Here is a 24,715-nt window from a genome sequence, read left to right as displayed (position 1 = left end):
ATTTCCCTTTCTTTGCTTTACAATATGTGTTTTATACAGGTAGGGTTTCACACATCCAACATTTAAAACCCTCCATATGCCCTGTAAAAAAAAAAAAAAGGAATTCTCTCCTGTTCAATTCCAAGTTCATACATTTCCCAGAGTAACTCTCCAGGTGGGTAGAGAGCCATCTGCACTGCATCATGGACTATTGACACTCACAGGTGGGGAAGTTGGCATCGCACTGCCTCACCCACGAGGAAAATCAGTCCTCAAAGGTGAGAGTGACTTTTTACAGCTTAGTTTCACTAAAATATTTACTACAAAGACACAGATTTAGTTCTTACCTAAAAGTGGTCATTTCGGCACTCGTCCCCTTCAGTGGATGGTACGGGTCTTTTGGTCTTGAGCTTGAGATGACAGCCGTGTGGCAGCGGGGGGGAAGAAACCTCTCCTGGTACTCCGTGGAGGCTCTGGTCTGGGCTCTCTGAGAGCCAGAGGGCCTCCTGCACATCAAGGCAAGTTTATACTTTCACAAGCTAGTTTTGCTTTAAACTACATAAAATATAAAGGCATCAAGATAAAGGAGCACAAGGCAACATAAAAATACATTGGGTAAATGAAACAAGGATAAAAGCTACAATTGAATATAACACTCATATTGTCAGAAAGCATTTTGACCTACAGCCAAGTTTGTGGTCCCTGAGTCCCTGAGATAAAGTGCATCATTTTAATTAATGGATTTAATTTAACTCAATAAACTCCTCAGCATTGACTTCCCTGCTGACCCAGGAGCACTAACTAGTCCTGATCACACATTTTTGGAGACATGTCCTCATTTAAAAAGTAATCGTGCCACTACAGGTCCACGATTCCATTCCATTGAAAATAATGTACATTTTGAAAAAATACAAGCAAGTCACTAGCTAGTACTTGGTGTTTTCTTCACGAAAGAGAGCCCTACCAAAATAAAATTTTCCCATAAATAAACCATGATAAATGGATCATCTCACCTCATAGATGGGGCTTCATGGTTGCCGTTTTGCTGCCTCATGGTTTTGGGGTGCATCGCTCATCAGGCGGTGCACCCGGTGCGCTTTTTTGACGTCCTGGAGCTCGAGTTGATGCCGGCTGATCGGTGACTCCGTGCTGCAGGCCTACTGCATATGAATTATTGACCGCAGGAACATGGGCTGTGTGTTGAACGAGAGTAGCACGCAGCGGCCGAGAGCTTCTAAAAATAAACACCAGTGGATTACTCCCTGATGCGGGCCGGTTGTCAAGGCGAGGACGCTGCGAGTGATGATGCGCTTTTTGGCCCAAATGAAGATTCCAAACCACCTGAAGTAATGTCACAGGGACACTTTGGAAACGTATAGCCTACGAAGTAGTCGGTCAGTCTATGACAGATGAGCTTGCTGTTACTGCCTGGTTGTTTTAATTTTTTTTTAATTAATTCATTTATTTTAAATATGCTGAAAATGCAAAGAGCATTTGGGTCGTGCATGTTGCAACGTGACTTGGTAGCAGGACTCCATCTGTCACTTCGAAGTCATGTCCAAACACACACACACACACACACACACACACACACACACACACACACACACACACACACACACACACACACACACACACACACACACACACACACACACACACACACACACACACACACACACACACACACACTTACACTTGCGGGTCCGTGTGAACAAGCGATTTCGCACACGGATGTTGTCATGGGGATGTTAAATTATGGAGACTACAACATCCAGGACATTGCTGTGTTTGTCCACTAGATGGGCTCCAAAGCTTGGGAAAGACGAGACCTCTGGGTCCAGACTGGCTCGACAATTGAACTTCTCTTTGTCAAAAAATAAAATACAAACAAAACATAAACATGTGTTGCAAACTGGCGAACGTTGAATATAGTTGTGTAAGAATATTGTATTTATATCACATTTAAGGGCAGTAACTATGTCTGGAAATACCTTTTTTGCAATATAGCAGAAACAAAACCGGTATAACAGGAGATGTCAAGAAGCCCCCAAACACCTAATTCATTAAACACAATTAAGAGAAATGGGTCTACATGTATGTAAATAATAAAAAAAAGAGAAAGAAAAGAGAAATTATTTAGGCATGATTCATTTAATGTGATGACTATTTCTTTTTACATTATTCAGAAGATAAACTCCTCATAATTTGTACTTTGGCCTTCTATATTGTATAGCATTTGAGTGTTTCGTTGATCTAATCATTAGTCATAATGTATGGTTCTTACAGAATTGTATTATTTATCTATTGATGATTGATTTATTATTTAAATCTTTGAAAAAGCATTTGGACTATGAGATACCAGCAGCCTCATACATACTTGCATGAAAATTGTCTTGCATGAAAATTGCAGCTGATAGGAAAACAATTGCAGTGGAGGTATTGCATATTGCTGAAAGATGTTCACATAAACATTTGCATTCACCATGCCATGTAGCTGTACAAGAGGCCCAACTCCTGCTGCAGAAAATGTCGTCCAAACCATGACACTTCCTCCTCCAAATTTAACTGACTACTTTGCACACTTTGGGTTAAGACCAGTTTTTCTCTGTCCACACATGCTCCTTAGCAAAGGCAACTCTTGCCTTTTTAATCTTTCTGCCGATGAGAGATTTGGTCACTGCAGAGTGGGCTCAGTCCAAATCCTCTTAAATAACAAGACGCTGTGTGCTGAGACAGCTCCTTGCCCTGTTCAGCACTGAACTGGTGAGCAACTACAGCTGCAGTGTTGAACTGATTCCCCATTGAGAGTCTTTGCATAATCCTGTCCTCTCGTGCATTTGTTTTACGTGGATGACCGGCCTTTTTTGAGAATGATTCTGTATCCTTGTATAGTTTCAATATTCTTGAAATCACAGACTTGGAACTCCGTCCCTCTCTCTGATGGCTGAGAGGGTCATCCCTTTGGCTTTCATCTGGACAACCTGCTGTCTCAGGGTTTCAGTCACGTTAGAGCAGCTTTCCATCTAACGTAACCAGGAGAGCTGCCAGATAAATAAGGTGTCTAACAATCAAGTAAATTGACACCAGGTGCCAGATTAACACCTGAAAGTGTTCTCCAACCTTGCTCGCTGCTTTTTTCACAAAATAAAGGTTTTTGATGAAGTGCCTTATTTAAAAAAAAAACATGCTAGTACAGCAGTGGAATAGACACGACGTATATTCTATCAAATTTGGAACACTAAAAAAATAACAATGGTTCAGTTTAAAATACACATTTGAAATACAAGTACCCAATATACTGTTCATCTGTAGGTTTTAATAAAGATGTTTCCAGTTTGTAAATTGCATTAGGTCAAGTCAATCAAGTAGCCTCTCAGCTGAAAAAGACTAATCAGGTAAAACAACTAAAATCACCTGTGTGCATTACCATCTCGAAAATATTTTGGATTTTATCCCCACTGGGCTATATGAAGCGTTCTAGCTATAAATTCTGCCAAGCCTGCAGATCATGCAACAAAACAATAACTTCAGTGTGTGGCTGTCTCTGTCAACTACTGAATTTAAAGGCATAGTTCAGATTTTTTAAAGTGAGGTTGTATGAGGTACTTATCCATAGTCGGTGTATTACCTATAGATGGCGATTGACACGCCCCCACGTTTGTAGAAGCAGGCAGGAGGACAGGCATGGAAGCTGAGAAATGTACTGCTGTGGACGAGGGCAGCAGCTTAATGTATATTAGCCACCCAAAAGTGGCTGCCTAAGTGATCAGGCAGCAGTGAACCAGCAACTCCCGTGTTCTGCGAGGTAAAATGACTTTTTTTTTGTCAATGGAGTCTGGTGGCTTTGACGAGAGCATAGAACGGCTTTAGTTCCCTTTTTTAAGGTGGTTAAAATGTTTTGCTTCTGCTGGGGACATGCAGACCGCTCTCTTCTGTAGTTAATGCATTGACTATGGATGGGTAGCTCATACAACCCCACCTCATAGTAACTGATTTATCCTAAGTGCTTCAGGATTGCTAATGTTAATTTATTCTTGACACTGAATAGAGTACTGTAGGCTACTCTGAGTTTGTTAACTGTTGAGAACTAATTTTTACAAATACAAATTATTGCGGAATATACTTGATTATCCGGGGAACATAAGCCTCGGATGTCTGTGCACTCCACTCATATCATTTATTCTCTCTGAGTGATTTGGATTGAAGATCTATTTTCACAGACAAATATTAAAACGCTAAAAAGGCTGGAAAAAGGAACCTCGGAGTAAGAAGTGTGGAGTCTGGGGAGGTTTATGGATATTTGAAATCCTTTCTTATTAAGAATTTCTGACTACATATGAAAAAGTGTCACTCAAAATGCATTTTGGCTCCTTGAAACTGGTGAGCAGCCTCGAGGTAAATGCGTTGATATTGCTGTTCATTAAAGCTGTAATCTTGGAGACTTTTAATGAACGTACTGAAATATTCATATATTTTTGCTGCTATTCCAGAAAAAAATCTTGTATTACAGTTTTTCTCCACTGTATACACATTAAAAAATGGAAATATGCACACAATCGAGTCAACAAGATTCCAGACTGCTAAACTCTGAGCACAATTCCATTGTTTTTACTCAAACAGAAATTCTAAATCAACCAACTGAAATATTAACCCATAAGAACCCGGACCCATTTCTCCTTAAAGGAAAAATATGGGGGATATAACACAGACCAAGTGGACCACAAAGAACACATTTCTGAAGTTTTTTTTCAAATACTACCCCTAATGTCAAAGATCTGTGATGTGACAAATATGTCACAGTGGGCGTTTATGGTAAATGTATTCCTTAATTGAAAATTAATCATCATGACAGTTTTTCTACTTAGTAACATGCATTTGCATTTTTATTGGCATTTCCACAACATGGAAACATTCTGTTTAACAACAAATCATTTTGAAGACTGTTTTTCGTCACAAAATGCGCATTCTGAATAGAACCGCATAACATATCTCATAAAGGCAATCACATAACATTGCCTCATTGGAGCACCTCTCAACAAGCTACTGTATCCGTAGAAACCTGAACAACAGACTTATGTACTTGGGAACACAAACATAGTGCAACAGACCAAAACATGCTGAAGGGAAACAAAACCTTTGTATTATCAGCACCATGTTTGAACCATGTTTCTCAGTTCTTACATATGTTAGGCATCTTCTGCAGTTTAGCCTAATGGTAAGATTTGAAACAATTTCAATCAGTAACTCAAACATGTCAGGTGTTATGAACTTTCTGAAATACTCCAGGGGAGAAAGAGGATTGTCTGGAGCGATGACACTTGGTCCTTTGAATGTGCACTCAGGGACATCAAAAGATTTCTTTCTCCAAGAAAACTGTTTTTTTCCATCAACAGTTGTGTTTGGTTGTGGCACTTCATCTACATCACTTGATTCACTAGAGTCTGAATCGCCACACTCATCCCTCTCCATTTCTTTTTTTGTTGGGAGTGTAATCAGGGTCCTCATCCGAGCTATCGTCGTCACAGCCTTCAAATTCACTGTCATCTCCCATGATGATCTCAAGTGCATTCTCAACAGTGTAGTGCTTATTATCAGTCATACTACAAATCAATTAAACAATTAGCCTTCTACATTCAAATGGGACCAGCATAGGACAGTGAATTGTGTTTGTTTTATTTACTGATATGCAAAAATAGTTTTGTAATATATTTGATCAATAATATAATAATTTATCATTATTTTTTAATTATATATGTTCAACTGTACTTTGAATTGCACAAAATAACATATATTAATTCAAAATAATTTAAACAGTGTAGCTAAATTGAGCGGCTTATTAGCATTCTTGTTATTGTGACAAATATGTCACATCAAAATTTCCAAGAATATTTTAAGGATAACACCCGATGTGACGTATATGTCACAGCGATATTTTCGTAACTTGTTCTACATTAATTTGTTCATGAAATATGGTCAAACTAAGTTAAATGTAATACAGGACACCTTATTAACGCATAACAATTGTTCAATTGGTTTTAACTCACCTTTAGTTACAAAAAAAATGATTTTTAAAATGAGCTAGGTCCTTCACTTGCATGCACATGTCAAAATGCAATTTTTGGGAAGTCCCTTCCTGTCACAGTCACATGACTGTCACATTACCACCACACCAGGACGTTGAGAATATGTCACTTAGGGACTTAATGAGTAAAAGTCAACAAAAAAGCTGTATAAGGAAGATTTTAGGACATTCAAAGTGTGTGTTACAAGGGTGTCACCATGGGTCACCATGGGTTAAAATCCTCTTCCAGACACATTTGAAAGTAGCCTATGTAAAAATACTCAGCTATGGTTAGTATTAAGTTTGATATGGTTTCTCCATTAAAGTAGTTTGAAAGAAAAAACAAAGAAAAACATCTGAAAATGTGCTGGACACACATCTTCTCCTCTCCCTCATTGAGAAATTCTGGATCAGTGGCTGTCAAGTTATGGAATGCTCAGGTGTCCTAACCGCACATGATGCAAGCAAACATCAGTGATAAAATCAGTTGGATCACATTGTCTTCTGTTGGAATGTCCCAACTGGCTGCAGTGTGCCTGTTGGAGCTGAACTTTTGTCAGACAATGTTGCTCATTATGTGAGATTGCCTCTTTGGTGACACATTCTCTGAAAGCCTCATCTATAGTGCATTATGAGGGCATTCATGGAGAGGACATTCGTAATGCTTCCTGACTACACTCCTACACATAATGCTTTCTGATGCACTATATTAACAGTCATGAAACATTATACCTAGATAATGATGTAAAATGACTTAAGTTCAAGTGTCTTGTAGATCGATAAGCATCAGGAGGCGTATGTTTGAGTGTACTCATGAAGCATCATGAATTGTAATTCACCAAGAATGCCCTCATAATGTGGGAAGGTATAGTCCTCATAGAAAGTTTGACTGTCACTTTAAATATAGCTCAAATGAAGAGCAACAGCTGCACATTAAATACAGATTTCAGCCCTCAGTGCTGATGCATTAACAGAGGGAACACTTGTTGTATGGATGTTTATGTAATCCTAGAAAATATATATCAGACTGCCACTGTGCCATTCAGAGGAGGATGTTTTTTTCATTAGAGATGATGCAAAGTGCAAACATATTTAGACCCATCTTCTCTCCCCTCAGGATTTTGGATTGGAGCCCTGTATGAATTTCTCAGAAGGACCATCTGTAAGCAAATAAACTATCATTTCCTTGTCTGCAAGGTTTTTTTTTGACCACCATTTTGAGTTTTTTCCAGTATCATGTAATGTAAATCACTGATGATGTGTCTGCATTATGGGCTACTCTGTTCCAGATCCACGAAATATTATCTAACATGTTGTAAGAATTCAAGGCATCAAGCAGTACAGAGGGGGACAGAGATAGTTGGGTCGCTAAACTCCATCATCTGCTGGAGGCTACAGGGCTCTGTGGCTCTCTCCTCTCTGCTTGATGTCTATTGAATACAAACGATCAATAAGATGTGCTATTTTACATGTTGCACAGTACAGTGAGTGCCTCTGTATCTATCCAAGCCTTAGAAAGAGAGCTTTTAAGATTTCCGTGCGTTTTTACGCAGCGCCCTGGCCAAAAAAACCCAATATTAACATTACCATACATTGGCTGCAGAACATGTAATTCTTCATGTTTAAACAACACCATAATTCAATGAATAATTTATGTTTGCTGTCTTGCATTTCCCTTAGAGTAAAACATTTATTTCATACAGAATGCAACTCCTAATAGCCTCTTTACGCAGCGTTCCGTTGGAGATCTGACAAGAATACAATATAACTGCACTTCCTCTCAACTAATGGCAATTCTGCTCGACTGCATGAGCGCGAAAGGAGTGTGTCAATAAATTATGTTAATCAGTCAGGACAGTTTGGAGGCGTGTTGTTGCCGTAATGAGGGGGAGCATGCCTGCACCGTGGAAAAGCTCGGAGTGCTAATGCTGTCTCCACTGCATGCGCTCTGCCTTCGATTTCCCCAGCCTCTCTTTCTACTTTATTGTGCATAATAGCAATTTCCTCTGCAGCAGACTACTGTGCAAAGGGCTCGGTGCAACAAGTTTTGCAGGAGCCGCCAGTTCAGGTTGACTTGCTTTGGCTTGAGCAGAGTGGGGCTCCATTCATCTATCTGCCGCTGTCACCACAAACTCACTGTACGTGAACGCCGCGTCGCAACCAGCCAGACACACACACGCACGCACGCCGAACGGTGTGCCATACATTCGTGACTCCACGCCAGATGCAGTTTGCTCCCGCGTGTAGTTGTAGTTAAATGGAGATCGCGGAGGAAAGAGGAGCATCCAAGTGCGTGGAAAAAATGGAAAAAGAAGTGGCGCCTCAGAAGCGACAAAATTGCCGCACAACTGTGCTGAACATCATCTCGTCTTTATGCTCAGTGGCGTCCATCGCCTTGTGCATTCTTCTGAGCATTAACACAGCTGATATTCAGAACCGGGTTGTGGATTTGGAGAGTGGGAATGGCGAACAGACCTTTATCCGTGCTCCTGGCTACTCCATGGATGATTTTAATTCATTGATTGAACAAAGAGTGGATGAGCTGCTCTCTCTGGTAAGATTGGCTCTTGCACTTGCTCTTCTGAATTGTTTGTACCCTTTTATTTGCCCTTAAATTTCACAACCCCAAAACTTTAATGCTATTCCAAGCATCATGTGCATATAAGTGAAAATGTCATTTTTTAAAACAATTTCAGCGCTCCTATGAACATTTTGTCAAGATCCGGACTGCCAGACAAGCATCACCTGAATGCAACTGTCCACCAGGTAAATAAAACTACTTTCCACCTTTCTGGAGATTGTTGTCTGCTGCAGGTGTGTGAGACGCTGGATTTGAAGCCTGTTTGTGTTCACACCAGAGTTGATGTAGGAACGAATGGAATCTTTTTGAACAGGTCCATTTAGTTTATTTCATCGAAACTGATTGCACACAACATTTTGCCTGCACAGTGTTGATGGTTTGTGGAGGTCTGCTGTGAAGGATGCAGACAGCTGACCGGTGGTCATTACGCTTAACAGAAAGAATGGTATTTAACAGGAGTCTATACATAGAAGTGCTGAGAGGTTGTTTGACTTGTGATGTTGTCTGCTCACTGGGAAAACAAATGTTGAAATTCACATTTTCCACCAGTAGATGGACACATTTAGTCCTCCAGTGTGGGTCAGCATTTGGATCATTTTGGGATGGAGTTGAGGTTGGGTTAGCCGGTGCATCAGGGTGGGAGATGTTGCTCGACGATGTTGGAGGGAATGCAGAACAATTTAAGCTGGAACATCATTTTGTCAGTCATTTTGTCTGACTTTTAAATGATACAGGCATTTACTATTGTGCATCATTGTCAGATATCACAATGCTGTTCCTTGATATGTGATTGAGTACAGTAAGAATGAGAATGAAAGGAGACATTTAAATGTATAAAAGAACTCTGCATGCTCTCTGAGAGTAGGGGTACACCATTGTCACCTCCATAAGCTTGTATCTATTTCTTATGTACAGTTCAGATGGTTGTGCAGTTTGGAAATTCAATTAAGAGCCAATTAAAAAGGTTTTTCCATTTATTCTCCATCAAATAAGGCCTGTGGACATAAATTCAACTCTTGTATCTCCATTTTATTGTATGCCATAGCCTTTTTCCAATCTGGTGTAGGTCAAAGGAATGGCATGTTGTCTTTGTTGGAAGAAAACTATTTATCTCCAATTTTAATGATGCCAGATAAGCTAAAGGATTAAAGGCGAGCAGCACCTAAATTAAGAATTCCAATTCATTATTTGCTAGGGCTGCCTCCTTTGACTAATCAGCTGTTTTGGTCTTAGTCGACTACGTGTTCTTTAGTCAGTGAGTCATATTTTACGCTTTGTTCATGCTGAATGACTTATTTCGAAGAAACTCATGAGCACAGATCTGGTCAACACAAGATTTAAAGTGGTGCTTTTGCATGATTCTTTGTGGACAGACTAATGAGCATGAGCATCTGTAGTAAGTCAGTAAGTAACTTTTTCTATTCCCAAATGAGTTTTATTCAGTTCTGAAACAGAAAATGTACCCATTCCCCTGGGTGCAAAACATCTTTGGACCGTCTTAGACCATAAGAATAACATGGATGAATTTTCAAAATGGGCCTAGTTCCCCTTTAAAGCTGCAGTAGGTAAAAAGCAGAAAAGCCAGAATTTCTGTCTGTCTGTCTGTGATAAAAACCCATCACTACAAACAGTAAGACTTTTGGAGATACATGGAAATCATAGTGCATGAATTTATGCTGTCATTTCTGTAGGATATGCATATTTGAGGAATTTGTAGCATTTTGTGCCTTTTCATCAGAAATATTATTAAAAGAATATCTGCAAGGTCACTGCCAATATTCATTATTCAGAAAAAATTGTCAAAGTGGATCCTCAGCCTCAATCATCTCAATTTGGACAAATTGAGTCCTTGAAATGAGAATGAAGTGTACGAGCTTTGTGAATAACATGTCACGATTCACATGGCCTCTCATGAGGCACACAAGAACATTAATCCGGCAGACTGTTGTCTGTGTAGACATACTGCAGGAAACTGACATGCTTTCACCACTTTTTAAAGTCGGATACAGGGGAATCTGGCAGCATCCTAACCTCAGCTGGGAATCTAATACAGTAAGTGTGAACATACTGTGAACATACTGTAGGTGACCCCTCTAGAAAGGTCATAGTTGTGACATTGTGCAGAGTAGCCTTGTGGTTAGATTTTTTTTTGGATGGACAATCCAGGTGTCAGAAATCATTTGTGCTGCAGGACTGAAGCGTCCTTGGGCAGGATGTTGAATCCTTACTAAAGCCAGGGACTGTTCTGTTGTCTGACCTCTGACCTCTGATCTCTCTTTTGGGAGAGAACCAAAAGATCCCCACAATTCCAGATACATAAAACAACGCAACGGTATAAGTGTTACATCTATCATAATCAGACATAGGTGAAAGAAGAAACATGACTGTTGAAAGTAATAATCCTAAATGAATGAGCCAAATTTTGTTGCTTTTACAAGTGGTTTATCAATTTGCGAACGACTCATCTGCTGAGTGGAAATGCCTGAATCAAGGAGCCACAAGTACTGGAAGTATTAACCATAATGAGACTCTCACAATCACGCTGCTCTCTGTTCTCAAAACCCTATCATATGTCTGTGGTTTATTTTCCCCCACCACATCTCTGTTAAGGGCAAGAATAAAACAATGAAAACATTTCACATCAAATGAAGCGCATCAACGCTAAAACCAAGGAGGCACCGAACTCCATCATGGAAACTAGCACTCTGAAATGTGATTACATTATTTCATGTTTAGTACTTGAAACTAAACATACAAACACATATGGTAAGTATACTTTGAAGAATCTGTAGTGTATTTGATATTGTTACGTTCATGCAGTATAAGCATATTACACACACACACAACTGTTACCATGCTTTGTTAATGCTTTGGAGTGGGCTTTTTCAGGTCATAGCTTTATATGAATGCTGAATGGGTTCACTCAATATTTATCCTCTCCTCTGTCTAGCAGACAGCCTGTGGCTCAGATGCAGCTTCTTTTCTTTTTCTGAGGGGAGGACAGTAATGTGCTTTTCACAGTCTTCACTTTATTGCTGTCAAAGAAGATGGAGTGGTTGCAAAGACAGAGCAATGAGCCATAGCTTCAGGATGTTTTATAGGTTGTTTCTGAAACATAGGAAGTTTGTACCGTCTTTATCAGAAAAAGTCTGTCATGAACCTAAAGTATCTTTTATTCATGCTGATGTAATTCTTTTTTTAATGAAGGTGACGTTTTTTGCTCTGTCATTTGTCATTCTAACAGTGTCTGGTATTTCTGTCATTTAGCACTCTGTTATGAGCGTCTGAGTGAATAAAACACTTTGGCGGCGTTTGGGTCTGAACCTGAGATGGTTTTTGGCCAGTGTCATGGCTCTAGGCATGGCAATGTTGGTCGAGCGGTCAACCAATTGGGTCCAGACTGAAATATTTCAACAGCTATTAGATGGATGGCCATGGATTTTGTACAGATATTCTCTGTGCTCAGTGGATGAATGCAACTTTCGGGATTGACTTTTTCTCTAGCACCACCCGCATATTTTGATATTTGAGTTTTCTTTGAAAAAGGTTTACATTTGACTAAACCCCTCAAGTGATGTCACATGAGAGTCGGCGTCAGTTTGGGGAGACGAGTTTGAAAATGAAAGAAATCTTGGGGTGTGGAGTTAAAACTAAGTGACCTTACCAGACCTCGCAAGGCTGCTCCTCATTTCTGCTTTCGGCTAGCAGCTCAAAGCTACATTAGCTTCGACCTGCACATAGGTGTGTAGGAATATATTGATACACTTGAGTATCCCAATATTATGTTTTGTGATACTGTATTGATTCTTGGAAACACTGTATTGATTTTATTAATAGTTTACATACAAAGATGGGTGGCAGACACTGGTGTTCTGTATTGCCAGATACACAGTCCTGCTAGCACTAGCATAACAGACCTGCATCATGGGTCTGACGATGTAGATATCAGTGCAAGATTTGTGTGGTACTCCTTTGAGTAGCACTCTGTGCCACATTATAACCCCGTGACCCTCCATCCGTTTTTTTGGACTGCACCCTGAGTTTGAAAAACAGTTTTTACCTCGTCTATTTGGTGTAAATAGTTTTGGGTCGAGGGGGAAAAAGAAACCCATCAAACCAAGTCGGTGTGAAATGCCTGGAGTCACACCCACTCAGTGTGTCACACCATGAAGCAAGTCTCCTTCTAATAATTGTTTCAGCATTGGCGGGCAGTTTTGGTTTTCATTTTTTTTTTTGTGTACCTTCTCCTTCCCTGGGATCTGCATTCCAAGCAGGGCCTGTTGTTTAATGGGACTATAATAAAATATGCAGTCAGCAAGCGCTTTCCCTGTTTACTCACCCATACACCTCCACCCCCATTTCCCCCTTTTCCCACTTTGCAGCATTTCTTGAAGTTAACGCTTCAAAAAGCCTGGCAGCTAAACACCGACCAAAGTGCTCTTGAGAAAACATACAACTTGTAATGTGCAGGGCTTTTGTTTTTCCCCACTAAACACCCAACGCCGCTGGTTGTCACAGACATGGGGGCAGCAAGGGGTCATATCAGCTGGCTGTTTTGTCTGAAGATTGCAAAATAAAACCAGAAGCAGATGCAGCAATATCTGTTTGGCTTTCGTAGTCAAGTCCATGTTTAATTAACTTCAGCAGAGGCAAACCTACACAGCCCACACAATTCTCAACCTAATCACTCCTTTTCAACTACTTTGGCCAAACTGGGCTTCTCTCCCTCTTTCCGCCTCACAAAGTGTGTAATCCCAGTGGCCTGATACAGTTACAATTGTGCCAATCCGCTCAAATATCCTCAACTCAGTGGGCAACTGGTAATTAATCACTGACAGCTTTTGAGTTTAGCCCTCTGTGTGGTTTGGTGCTGGGAGGTGCCCTAATGGCCATGTAATTACTGAGTGCTAGGTAAAGCTAAGCAGACTTCCAGGTAGCCGCTGCGTCCAGCTGTTTTTGGTTAGGTTAGTCAGGTTAGGCTGCCTTTGTGAGTGTCTGAGGCTGGAGACAAAAGCTGGAGCCTGGGAAGCCTTGCCTGGAGGCAACTGTGAATGAGCAATTATGATTTTGATTGCTGCTAAATAGCTTAAAAAGATATGTAAATCATGAGCATAATGCACTGTATTCCTCTCACTGAATACCATCTTGCACGGATCTTTTTTTTTTCCATGAAAAGCTCGACTCACTCAGTTCAGATTTTGCATCAGTCCCAGTAAATTAACATGGCGTGATTTATCACGATGAATCATCAGAAGTGGTGCTTTTGTCCTAATTTTCAACTCCCACACAAGGTTTATTATAAAGGGCAGGCGGCTAGAAATAGCACAGATGGTCTTTTTGTACCTTTGACACAGCAGGTTTTTATGGGAGATGATGAGACATGCCAGCTGAAAGCACTGGTAATGACTGTGGGGTTTGAAAGGGTGGCACACTTTTTCTCCCTTTTACTATACATTAACCTGAGGGGACACTCTGAATGGAGAGGAGATGACATGATTTTTATACGAGCGATGTCACACTGGAGATTGAAGTACCTCAGGCTGGGAGAATGGGGATGGAGGAGAATCAAAATGCTCGGGCCTAATGGTACGTCTCATGTGTCCTTGAACATTTCCTGGCGGTGATCCTCCAATCGTCATTTTGTGTGGAATAAAGTAGGAAGTTTGGAGATCCAGTCTTGGCTGCTTCTACAGTTACTACTTGGACTTAAATGAAGGGCTTTCCATCACCACAACATAACGGCACACCCCACGAATGAATAAAATAATTTTCTCCTATTTTTTTTTCACATGAATTTGCTCCAAAAATAGGCGTCACAAATTAATGTTTACCCTTTGGGGTTCATTGCACTTTCTGCATCATCAAAGTATAAAGTTGGACGATGACGTTCAAACTGTTAGAGGTGGAACAAAATGATTCCAGTGTGGTTTGTGCCTTTTATGATAGTGCTTCAGTAATGTCACTCAAGTCATTTGATTACAGTTGTATGGTTGTCCAGTTGGTGGTGCTGCAGCTAGGGGCGTCACGGTGTTGTGGTGGTTAGCACTGTCGCCTGACAGCGAGAGGGTTCCTGGTGCGAATCCCGGCTGGGGCCTTTTGTGCCCTGCGATAGACTGGTGCCCTGTCCAGGGAGTACCCCACCTCACGCCCGATGACAGCTGGTTGGAGATGGTGCTGCATTTAATCCTATGTGTCTACTCAGGTATCGTGTTATAGGGAAGCTCTGACTCTTTGCAGAGTATCCATTTTGTTGTTTGCTCATGTAGCTGCTGTCTTTTGATCCTGTGTGGAAGCAAATTAGTTGTTTACATATTGAGGAAAATAATTAAGAAGCATCATAGTAGCAGCCCTGGGGCCTAATTATAGAAACTTCTTAAGTTTGAAATCCTATCGTATCTCAGTTTAGGTTGACAGTGAGGATCTGTGGTATAACAGACACACGTTTCATAACTGCACTTAGAAAAAAAAATATTATCTTACCGAACCGTCCTAACTTCAGGATTTCCCAAGTTAGGAATCTAGGGTGGTGTATACCCTATTCTAAATTCAAAATAACTGCCAAAATGGCACAGCACTCTTGTTAGGTCTGTATGACAATAGCAGTGAAGATGGGGAACACCAACATATAATGACTGCAAGGCTACTCACACCGTATGATGATGCATTACATTTCCCGGACCATGCATTAATGGGTAAATACAGACTCCCAAGATGATTCATTTTAATAAAATGTTCAATTATAATTCATTTATTAAACTTAAATGAATTATTAAATCAATAAATAAATAACTGGGGCGATAATTGAGAACAAACCTTTCCAGTGTCTTCACCTTTAAGGCCACTATGGTGGGGGGTGATACAACATTACCCTTCCTTCCATTGCCCTGTAACCTCCAGTGCAGGAGGAGAATCACTGCTGTGTGTTCCCTTTGATGATCAGGGTCCACTGCTCCTCTGTCAGAGCTGGGTGGTAAATCCTCCACAAAAGACGGCTCACAAACCCTCAGCTTCATCTTCTGGGTGCCCTCTGACACCGAATTGAAAGTGCCAGTCATCCTCCGACTGAAGTCTCCTTTGTGATTGCTTAAATTCACCCTTCATTCCCCAGCCCACATACACATCCCTGACCCACCGATATTCAGAGAGACTTTAATAGACAAGGGAGACCTTTTCTTTTGCGACACCCTTGTGGGACAGCCGGTCTACTGTTCAATATGGTGATTTTTCTACGGCTGCAATGGCCACTGAAATGTTTGTCTCATTGTAAAGGTTCCCTGTGAAGTTTTTGACCGGATCACTGTTTTCTTTCTTGTGCGGGTGATGTGATATAAATTCCTGCCAATGGTTTGACATTTTTCTACTGACCTACAGGTGCTAGCTAGTGAACATGGATGTAGGATTTCAAATACTTAACATTCTATGCAAACAACTTCTGAGAAACCCCCACAGTACACCTTTAAAATATACTGTATTTCTTGGACCACACTGTCTTATGGAGGGTCCCCCACTGAATATTTTGACATATATATATAGTCAGTATTTCTTATTTGTGGAGCATATTGGCATGATGCTAGCAAAATGTCAAATGCAAACTACATCGTACATTCTCTCTGATTTAGAACGCAATTAAGCCCCCAAATGCCTTTCTCCGTGAATCAATTCTTATTTCATCCGTTTTTGAATGTAACAGTGATTTTCCAATGTCTGTCATCAATTTTAAATCATCGGTAAAGCACAACGATGCCAGCGTTCACCCGTGTCATGGAAATTCTGGGCTCCAGACAAGCAAAGAAAACTAGGAACCCCTGAGGCGCTCCCCACATGCTCTCCCACACCCCTCCCTCCCCACCGCCTGTGGCTTTGTGCCCCAGGCCACTCAGCCCTAGCAGACATGGAGGATGGGGGGGTTAGGGGCACAGATGCTGCTGCTCTGTACTCCATCAGCCTAATAGAAACAGGCACTACAAATAAAACAGGCTGGTGTGCAAAAAAAAAGAAGCATTGGGACATGCCACGACAGGAAGCTGTAATTTTGCCAAAGTGTGCATGACATGCAAACCATGGGTACTATGGTATGGCCATCATTCATGGGCATCCCTAAAAAAGATGTCTTTAATTTTTTCGCTGAGTTTGTTTATTGTGTGTAATTCACCTTTTACTGTAAAGGCAGCATTAGAGCTTTTCCGTGTTATGTTTAGTTGTCAAGTCCAAAGACTGTAGCTTGAAACCAAGGATTCTTTTTAGTTTTGATCAGGGGCTGTATGACAGTTATTTTCAATTTATTGTGGGGGACCCTACCAAGAGTCAGATCTTAATTTGCTCCTCTTAAAAATGCAAATTCACATTTATTGTCTTAATAAAATGTACAATTCACAATGTACGGCATCAATACTCAGGTTACAATTGATAATTAGCTCCATTTATTGCCCATTATACGGCAAACAGATGATGGCATCCCATTTAATAAACATTCCCCGCCACTCTATTTTGAACCATGAACAGATGCACTGAATGCGTCAACCAGGCCCAAGCACAAGCTCTGGCTCGTATTGCTTGCATACACTAGTAAAAAAAATATAAAGACAAGCTCTTTGCCAAGGATGACGTTCAATCAAAAAACACTTATAATATCCACATGTTCTGTGTTTCTCAAAATGGGCAAATCTGTATCAGGGCTCTAAATTTTTTTTTTTATACAGTCCCTAACCAGAAATACATTTTCTAGATTAATTCTTATGATTGACGTTTCTGAGTCAAAATAGCCATTACCTTATTGTCTTTTGTTAAATGTCCAGGGTTTTAAAGATGTACCTAATGCAGCATTAGGCAGTTCATCCTTTTGGAACGTTTATGGTGGTTGCAAAACATTTCTTAGAGCGAACACTTTGGAGTGCCCTAATTTTAATTTTCAAACCATTTGATCTCAGCAAAAACAAGCAAGCAATCTATCAAGCTATCCAAAGACGGCAGGGATTCAGGCGATTTCTCAAAGTGGAAAAAATGATGGAGGCAAGCCGAGTCTGCCCAGCGGCTGGCCAGATGATGTGTGCTCCCAGACTCCCCTGGGGTTCAACCAAGAGGCTTGACTCAAAGAAAACCAAACGTTCCAAACGGTTGGTTGAGGCTGGTGGGGTCCATGGTGTTTGTTGGTTAAGGGGACCCTCTTGTCCCCCACTCTTTCACTGTCCCCTTCCATGTTCAGTTTAGGATGCAAGAATGTCTTGCTTGTGGGCTTGTTCGATGCTGCCCCCCTCTCCTCACCACCACTCACCAGGGGACTTGTTCTTCGCCAGCAGGCTCTTCCTTCTCGAAGCTGTGCTAAATGTGACATGAAATATGAGTCATTCTCTAGATCTGAGAGGGTAGTAAACACAGAGCAAACATTTGAGCCCATGTCGCACTCCCATGGACACAACTGTATCACAAAACATGCACACTCGTGAATGATCCCACTCACACTCATAGAGACAGCAGTACCACAGAAACATGCAGCCATGCGTGACAGTCCCTCATTGCAGCTTTTGTAACTTGATCTATTACCAGTGGCGAAGGTTTTTTGATGATATTGTGGTTTGGTTAATTTTATTTTTCTAAATTAAGAGAGGGAGAATGCATGAAGTAAATGGATTGAAGCCATTCATTCTCAATTTTCTCAACAAGCTGTGATGTTAAAAATGGTGCGGAACGCGATTTTCTAATTAAGGCTTATGTAACATATTTTCCCTCACTACTTATGAATACTTTTTCTCCATTCAGCGTGCAATTAATCTATACCATGCAATCAAATAACTTGACTCAAACAAACAATGCCCGGGGAAGTGGCAACTTGCCAATTCGACATGCCGGGGAATGTACATGCATGTGCTGCGTCTGTGTCAGTAAAGATGGATCGATATGCAGAGTTGCCTAACGGTCTGGATGTAGCACAGACAGTCTTGCTTTCAGGGGCCCCTCCCCTTGTATCTGATGAAGAAGAGGGTGGAAACAGCTGTGTAAGCCGCAGTTAAGGCCTGGAAAACCCAGCGGTGAGACAGACAGCCCTATGCACTTTAATTTAATTGAGTGGTCATTTGATATGGTCCTAGCAGGCTAGACGGCTGGTTAAATTATAATTTTCGACAGCTTGATAAATGGTGCTGATGCTGCGTATGGCTGCCTGAAAATAGGTTTGTCTAATTTCTAGTCTTAGATGGAGGTGTTAGTTTGGAAAACTGTGGCATATTAACTGTTAACTGTGCTTGTCTACATACTTCATTGGTTTTGAATTGTGAGAACTTTAAATTAATGAACTTTGACTTCTCCTTACTTTGATAAATGGCAATTCAATCATATGGTTATGTAAGATTAGGCATGGATCAGTAAGGTAAAAGTGGGAGTAGGAGAATTTTTATGAAATAATTGACCCTTTCCCCGGACAGTGATTTGAAGGCACATCAGACCTGTCGAGGTTTGGATTTCTTTGTGATATTAAATATTTCAAGACTTTAGAGGGCTGTCTTATTTTTTTTAAGATCAAAATTGCGAGAAATAAATGAAACAGTTATGACTTAAACAGAAAATGTTAGCATGTCTCATGGTCGATGGCAGTAGAAGTAATAGGGTCATCCCTACTGTATGTTCCCTAGGTCCTATGTTCCTAGGGCCCTCCTTGTAAGGGATTGGAAAGGTCTATTTCCTCAGTTCACTTGAAAACAAATGAAGTGAGGTGGACATTGCAAATGCTGAGATATAAATATATCAATATATCAATGTCAAAAGTCGAGAAAACTTTTTTTCCACAAATTTGAGGGCGTATGTTTAAAGAGTGTAACGTCGATAGGTTTTAATTTTTGGTTTTTAATTTGCAGGTGCGTGATTTCAGCATAACAAAACTTGGGAAACATACACTGAACATCTGACCCAAGGAAAACCATTCATGAGAACCTAAAACCCTTAATGTGTCATTTTAAGGGGATATTAAGCTGGGGTGCTGGGAAACATTGGACCTTGGGAACATAAAGCACAAAAATGACAGAATTTCAAGTGTTAAATCTGCCATCATTGTCATAGTAAATGATATATGTTAATGGTTTACGGGCATAGCAAAGTCCGTCAATTTAACCAGTGTAAGGGTCTGCTAGATAAAAGAAAAAAAGTGTATGTGTTCAGTTTATATACAAGACACTAGTCACAAGAATTCAAATACTTCTACATATTTAAAATTGGTGGTGTTTTTTCCCCCTGTTCCAGTGCACACTGTTAAAGAAAGATGATGGCAGTGGATAATGCCGTTCATCTGGATTCGTGCTGTTCGCTCCTTAAGTCGATGAGTTGTTTGTGCGCAGTCATGAGCTGGTGTGAGTTAGGTTTGTAATGAATTAGGCATACTGAGTGGAAATGTTATGAGATTGTAAATCGCAATTCCTCATACATATTTTATTCATTTTCCCTGAAAACATAACATTATAATGGTCATTTATGCTGGACGTAATATCCAAATGATGCACACAATCCAAAAAAAGTCAGCGAAGTTGCCATTAAAGTGTTCTACATTCTCGTGCTTACATGAATGCATTCATTTATGTTAATATATTTCTTAGGATATGACCCAAAAATTTCCTGCTGTGCTAATACAGATTTCTTTTTCTATGGGTTTTATCTCAACTATGGACTTTTTTGGGATAATGCATCTGCTCCAGGGTCCTCACACACAAAGTTTGGGAAAGTTAAGAACACTGTTTGAGAAGTTTGTGCACTGAGATAGCTTCAATCTCATATTTACCCAACTAGTTCTCATTCCAACTCATGGACACTTTGTCAGGACGCCCTTGGCACTGGATAGCCTGTGTGACGCTTCTCTACAATCGCTGTTTTAAGGGGAACACTTAGTAAACCGTCAAACCGAACTACTTGGTTAGATTTAGGCAACGAAACAGTATGCTTAGGGTTAGGAGAAGATTGGAAGTGTGGTTGAAATAAGTATGCTTGTAACGTTAATATAGTAACATGGAACACACAGGACACACAGTGCTGTCTCCTGAGTAGTCCTGAGTTTACTGTGTTCCATCCAACACCCCGATCTTCTCCCTACGTGGACTTTTGTCGCTCTTACTTTTGAAGAACTTGCTCAGAGCGTCTAATATTGCTGTGGATGGGTTTACACTTGAAAGCTCGGTGCATCTCATACAGGGGCTTAAGAGTGCCTTGTGCGGTGTCAGCAAAAGGCTGTGTCAAAGCAGGGGTATCTAAAGCCCTAAGAATGACAATGGGCTTATTTGCCTTATAGCACATTGTGGCAGACAGCGTACTTCAGGTAGTAGAGCAGGGCATCCATTAATGTTGGGGAAAAATCTATTGTAGTTTAATAGTGATAACGCTCTAAAACACACCTCCATGGAGTAACCATTTTGTCTCTATAGCAATCAACATGACATCCTGAAAGGCTTTGTCTGGATCCACCTCTCGTGAGCTGTGCTATTTTCTCTCAGTGTACTTGTAACTGGAATACAAAGTTAACCTTTATACAAGATTTGATAGGCAGTGATCGGTATGTTGGCTTGAGTTCATCAGAGTTCCACTGATTTCACACAGAGCATTGTACTCACCACCCACTGTGTCAGCTGCAGGGCGCCTTCAGGTAGAGCATGCATCGGATAAATTCAACACATGCTGGAAATTCACTGCAAATGCCTGACTGGAAGTGTTGAAAGCATAATGTCCGAGTATATTTGGATACTCTATTGTCGTATGCTTTCTATTTTGTAGCTTCCTTCAGTGCACATACCAGTACATTTAGTGGCAGTTAAGCTTGTGACTGAGAGCGACCACATTGCCCTCTGTGGCACCTGTTGATGGACAAAGATAAATTGTGCAAAGCCAGTTGCTTAATAGGAGCCATCCCTGCTCCTTAAATTTTTAACACACTGTGAATGTTTATTGTCTCATAAGAACGCCCTCCAAGTGTTTTCACTGGTTGTGTGAAAATGAATGGACAGTCTGAAGCTGCTGCACATTAGGATGGTCAAACTCAATTTAACCACAGTTTTTGCAGGGGAAATTGACTGATTGACTTTTTGCAAAGACACTGCACCACTGAGTGATTAGGACTTATTCTACAGGTTTGTGTGTGTTGTCAAGGTTACAGTTTATTGTCAATCTCTGGGAAAAAGAAAATAATAGTAGGAGGTCTTTCCTTATTAGCAGATAATAGTGAGTGTCAGCATGACTGATTTTGAACTCCTTTGGGTAGAAATTAACGTTCTCAGTGCTAAACAGTAAAAGATGAGTAAGAATGCATCACTGTACCCTTGACCTTCAAAATGAATTACCTTCCCTCCCAGCATTCTCCCTGCCTCTGCTGTCACTGTTGAGCATTAGAGGTTTTTTTAATAGCCATAGGAAAAAATAATAGAGAAGAGACATAACTTTATATGACGTTCATTTCAGCTGATTAAATATGACATGACATGACATGACAGTAGTTTGAACTTGCCACAGTGTTACTGGTGCCATGGGTAAAATGGTGACCAGATTAGTTTATTTTTCCCATAGTGCCAAATGCATGTATAATATCAATTTAAGGAATATGGAACATTTCACAAACACACCGACACCCAAATCGACCATTTGATTCCAGCCTCAGCATGCACTCGCTGTCCGCTTTAACATGCTTTTTCCTTTCATGTAATATAATAAATGAGAGGGAAAGTCTTGCACACGTGTGGGTTTGCAGTCAGATCCTCAGTGTAATGGAGTTGATAGTGTACTTGTTATTCTCACTGTTATTCTTACCTATTGGCTAACTCACCTATGAACTTGGAGTCACTTTTTGAGGTGGAGGTCAGTTGGCAGGAGCTGGCAAAGCATCTGCATAACTGCGAATGTCAAGTCCCAATAATAGGAGGGTTAAGGGTGTAGGTTTCGTTTGAGTAAGAACTGGGAATAACACAACATAACTCAGTGCAACTCAAGATTTAAACCAAAGAAATACAGTCCCATAGGTGGTAAGGGTTCTTGCTTGTGAATGTCATACCCATAAATCTACATGTTGCCAGTCCTAGATCCAGTTGCAGTTTAGGACAATAGTGCTGAGTTGAATGACATTAAATCGTTAATATAGCCAATCCCTGCTGAAGTGAATATTAAAGGCAACATTTCATGCTCATTTTCAGGTTAACACTTGTATTTTGGGTTTCTACTGGAACATGCTTACATGCTTTAATTAATCAAAAAAACACAATAATTTTTTTCATACTGTCTGTCTGAATATAGCTGTATTCACCCTCTGTCTGAAACTCTCGCTTTTAACACCTGTCTCTTTAAGACCCCTTCTTGGAAAAGGCAGCTTTTTCTGGGTCTATCGCATCTGCACTCTCTTTGTCTTTGTACCATCATTGCAGCCGGGGAATTACTGTAACAGCACTTTAGCTGTGATTTCTACAGTATAGTTGTGACATGACAACAGTAAGGAGGTCCTCAGCACTCGTTTAGAGTCACAGTTTCTGAATACAAGCTCTGTGCATTTCTTTGTAGAGTGTTTTGATACTTTTCCAGTATCTATAGTGTAGCAAAGTGTTTACTTAGCAAAATCTTTTGGATTTCATCATAAAGTGAACACACAACAATGCCTTAAACTCATCACCCCTTAAAATCCCTGTGTTTGGTTCACTGATGTATGTTGATGTGGCCTCTTGGTTGTGTTTTTACTGGTGGTGGCCAGGCAAGACAAAGTCAGTGTGCCGGATATGAAGCTACCTCTGAGAGGTACCGCCTGAGGCAGGGCGCAGTGCTGACAGAGGTCAGGGCTGCAGAGTTTTAGGTTGCAAACTGCCCTGCTGCATTGGGCATAATGTTTATACTAGCAAGCTTTGTTGAATGCATTACTTTTGAAGAAACCTTAATGGCCTGTGTACATTCATTATATGGAGTGATCTGGCTAGAGATGAGTGGTTCAGTATTTTAAAGTTTATATTTGAGGTTACATGCTGGCTTGAAAGAAAAGCACTCTGAGAAGCTAAGATGTACTGCAAGTGCAACGGGGCAACATTCGAGAGATTACAAGAGAAGAAATATGGATTCATACATTTCTCTCTTTATAACTTGCTGACACTCTGCTCCAGGTAGAGTGCTCCCCTCCGGCCTGTTCTCGGATTAACGTGTGCTGGCCAAAGTCAACAAGAGAGGAAGTGGAGAAACGACTTCCCTCATTCACACCAAGACTGCTAATGCCTGGCCAGATCTGGTGTCAGAGCGGAGCAGATCTGATAAATGAGAGGAAAAAATGTATCTCTTCTTTGATTTTACTTTATTTTGGTGTTATATTTGTGATTCCAAAAGTTTAAATACAAAGGGACTCTGGTAGGATGTAGCTTAAGAGATGGTGACAATATTTGGAATGGAAGTTGAATGCACATTATGCAATTCTGGGCAAAATCTAAGATAAATGTATGGCACATGAATATATACTTTAAAATACTTTTGGCTGCTAATATGTAAGCCATCACACATAAAGATCTGCAAGCAAGTCATGCAACCAACCAAGGACAGCTGGACGGCACTTCTATTCCGAAAATGTTGAACTATTCCTGTAAGACAAGAAACAAGTAGAAGATTGGCAAGACACAGGATATATGTGCTCAGAAGGTTTAATCAATTACATGTACTACTGAAAAATCCTGTTCCTGTACAATCTGCCCACTAATTGTGCCTAAATATATCAATATAACTTAAGTTGGGGAAAAAGGCATTATTTTCATTTCTGTGCAGAAAACTTCTACACTGCAGAAGCCAAAGCGGAAGGGAATCAAGCCTGAAAATGAGGCAAATTGCTTGTAAAACAGGTTACGTAAAAGTCACCAAAACATCATCAAGGCACTGCTTGCCACCTCTTGATGTCAAAATTGGGTCATGTTCAAGTCCCTTCCCAACCCACCCGTGTTTAATTGCCATGTGCTAAAGAATTTCCCATGTGCACACAAACCAGTCAAGTCTGGTGCGGCCTAATAATTGTTAACTAAAATCGCCTCTTTGTGCTGCTGTCTGCACTCGGGCTGCCAGGATTTTTCCCCCTTTCTGCACTCCTCAAATGAGAACTCCCCACGCTTGCAATGACG

At 40.6% G+C, this 24,715-nt stretch overlaps 2 protein-coding genes across 2 annotated transcripts in view; one reads left to right on the top strand and one right to left on the bottom strand.

Annotated features, from left to right (window-relative positions):
• Nucleotides 1-24,715, bottom strand: part of rpl34 (ribosomal protein L34) — a 189,308-nt gene that overhangs the window by 1,050 nt on the left and 163,543 nt on the right. The window lies entirely within an intron of this gene.
• The window catches only part of col25a1 (collagen type XXV alpha 1 chain), a 158,594-nt gene continuing 141,957 nt past the window's right edge, over nt 8,079-24,715 (top strand). The window contains exons 1-2 of the mRNA XM_083937553.1: nt 8,079-8,597; nt 8,740-8,809. Coding sequence (XP_083793679.1) covers nt 8,301-8,597; nt 8,740-8,809 — 367 coding nt within the window. The 5' untranslated portion in view covers nt 8,079-8,300. The remainder of the gene's footprint in view (nt 8,598-8,739; nt 8,810-24,715) is intronic.

Source organism: Echiichthys vipera, assembly GCF_963691815.1.
Source record: "Echiichthys vipera genome assembly, chromosome: 22".
NCBI classification, from domain to species: domain Eukaryota; kingdom Metazoa; phylum Chordata; class Actinopteri; order Perciformes; family Trachinidae; genus Echiichthys; species Echiichthys vipera.
This window is presented reverse-complemented; position numbering and strand designations above follow the sequence as displayed.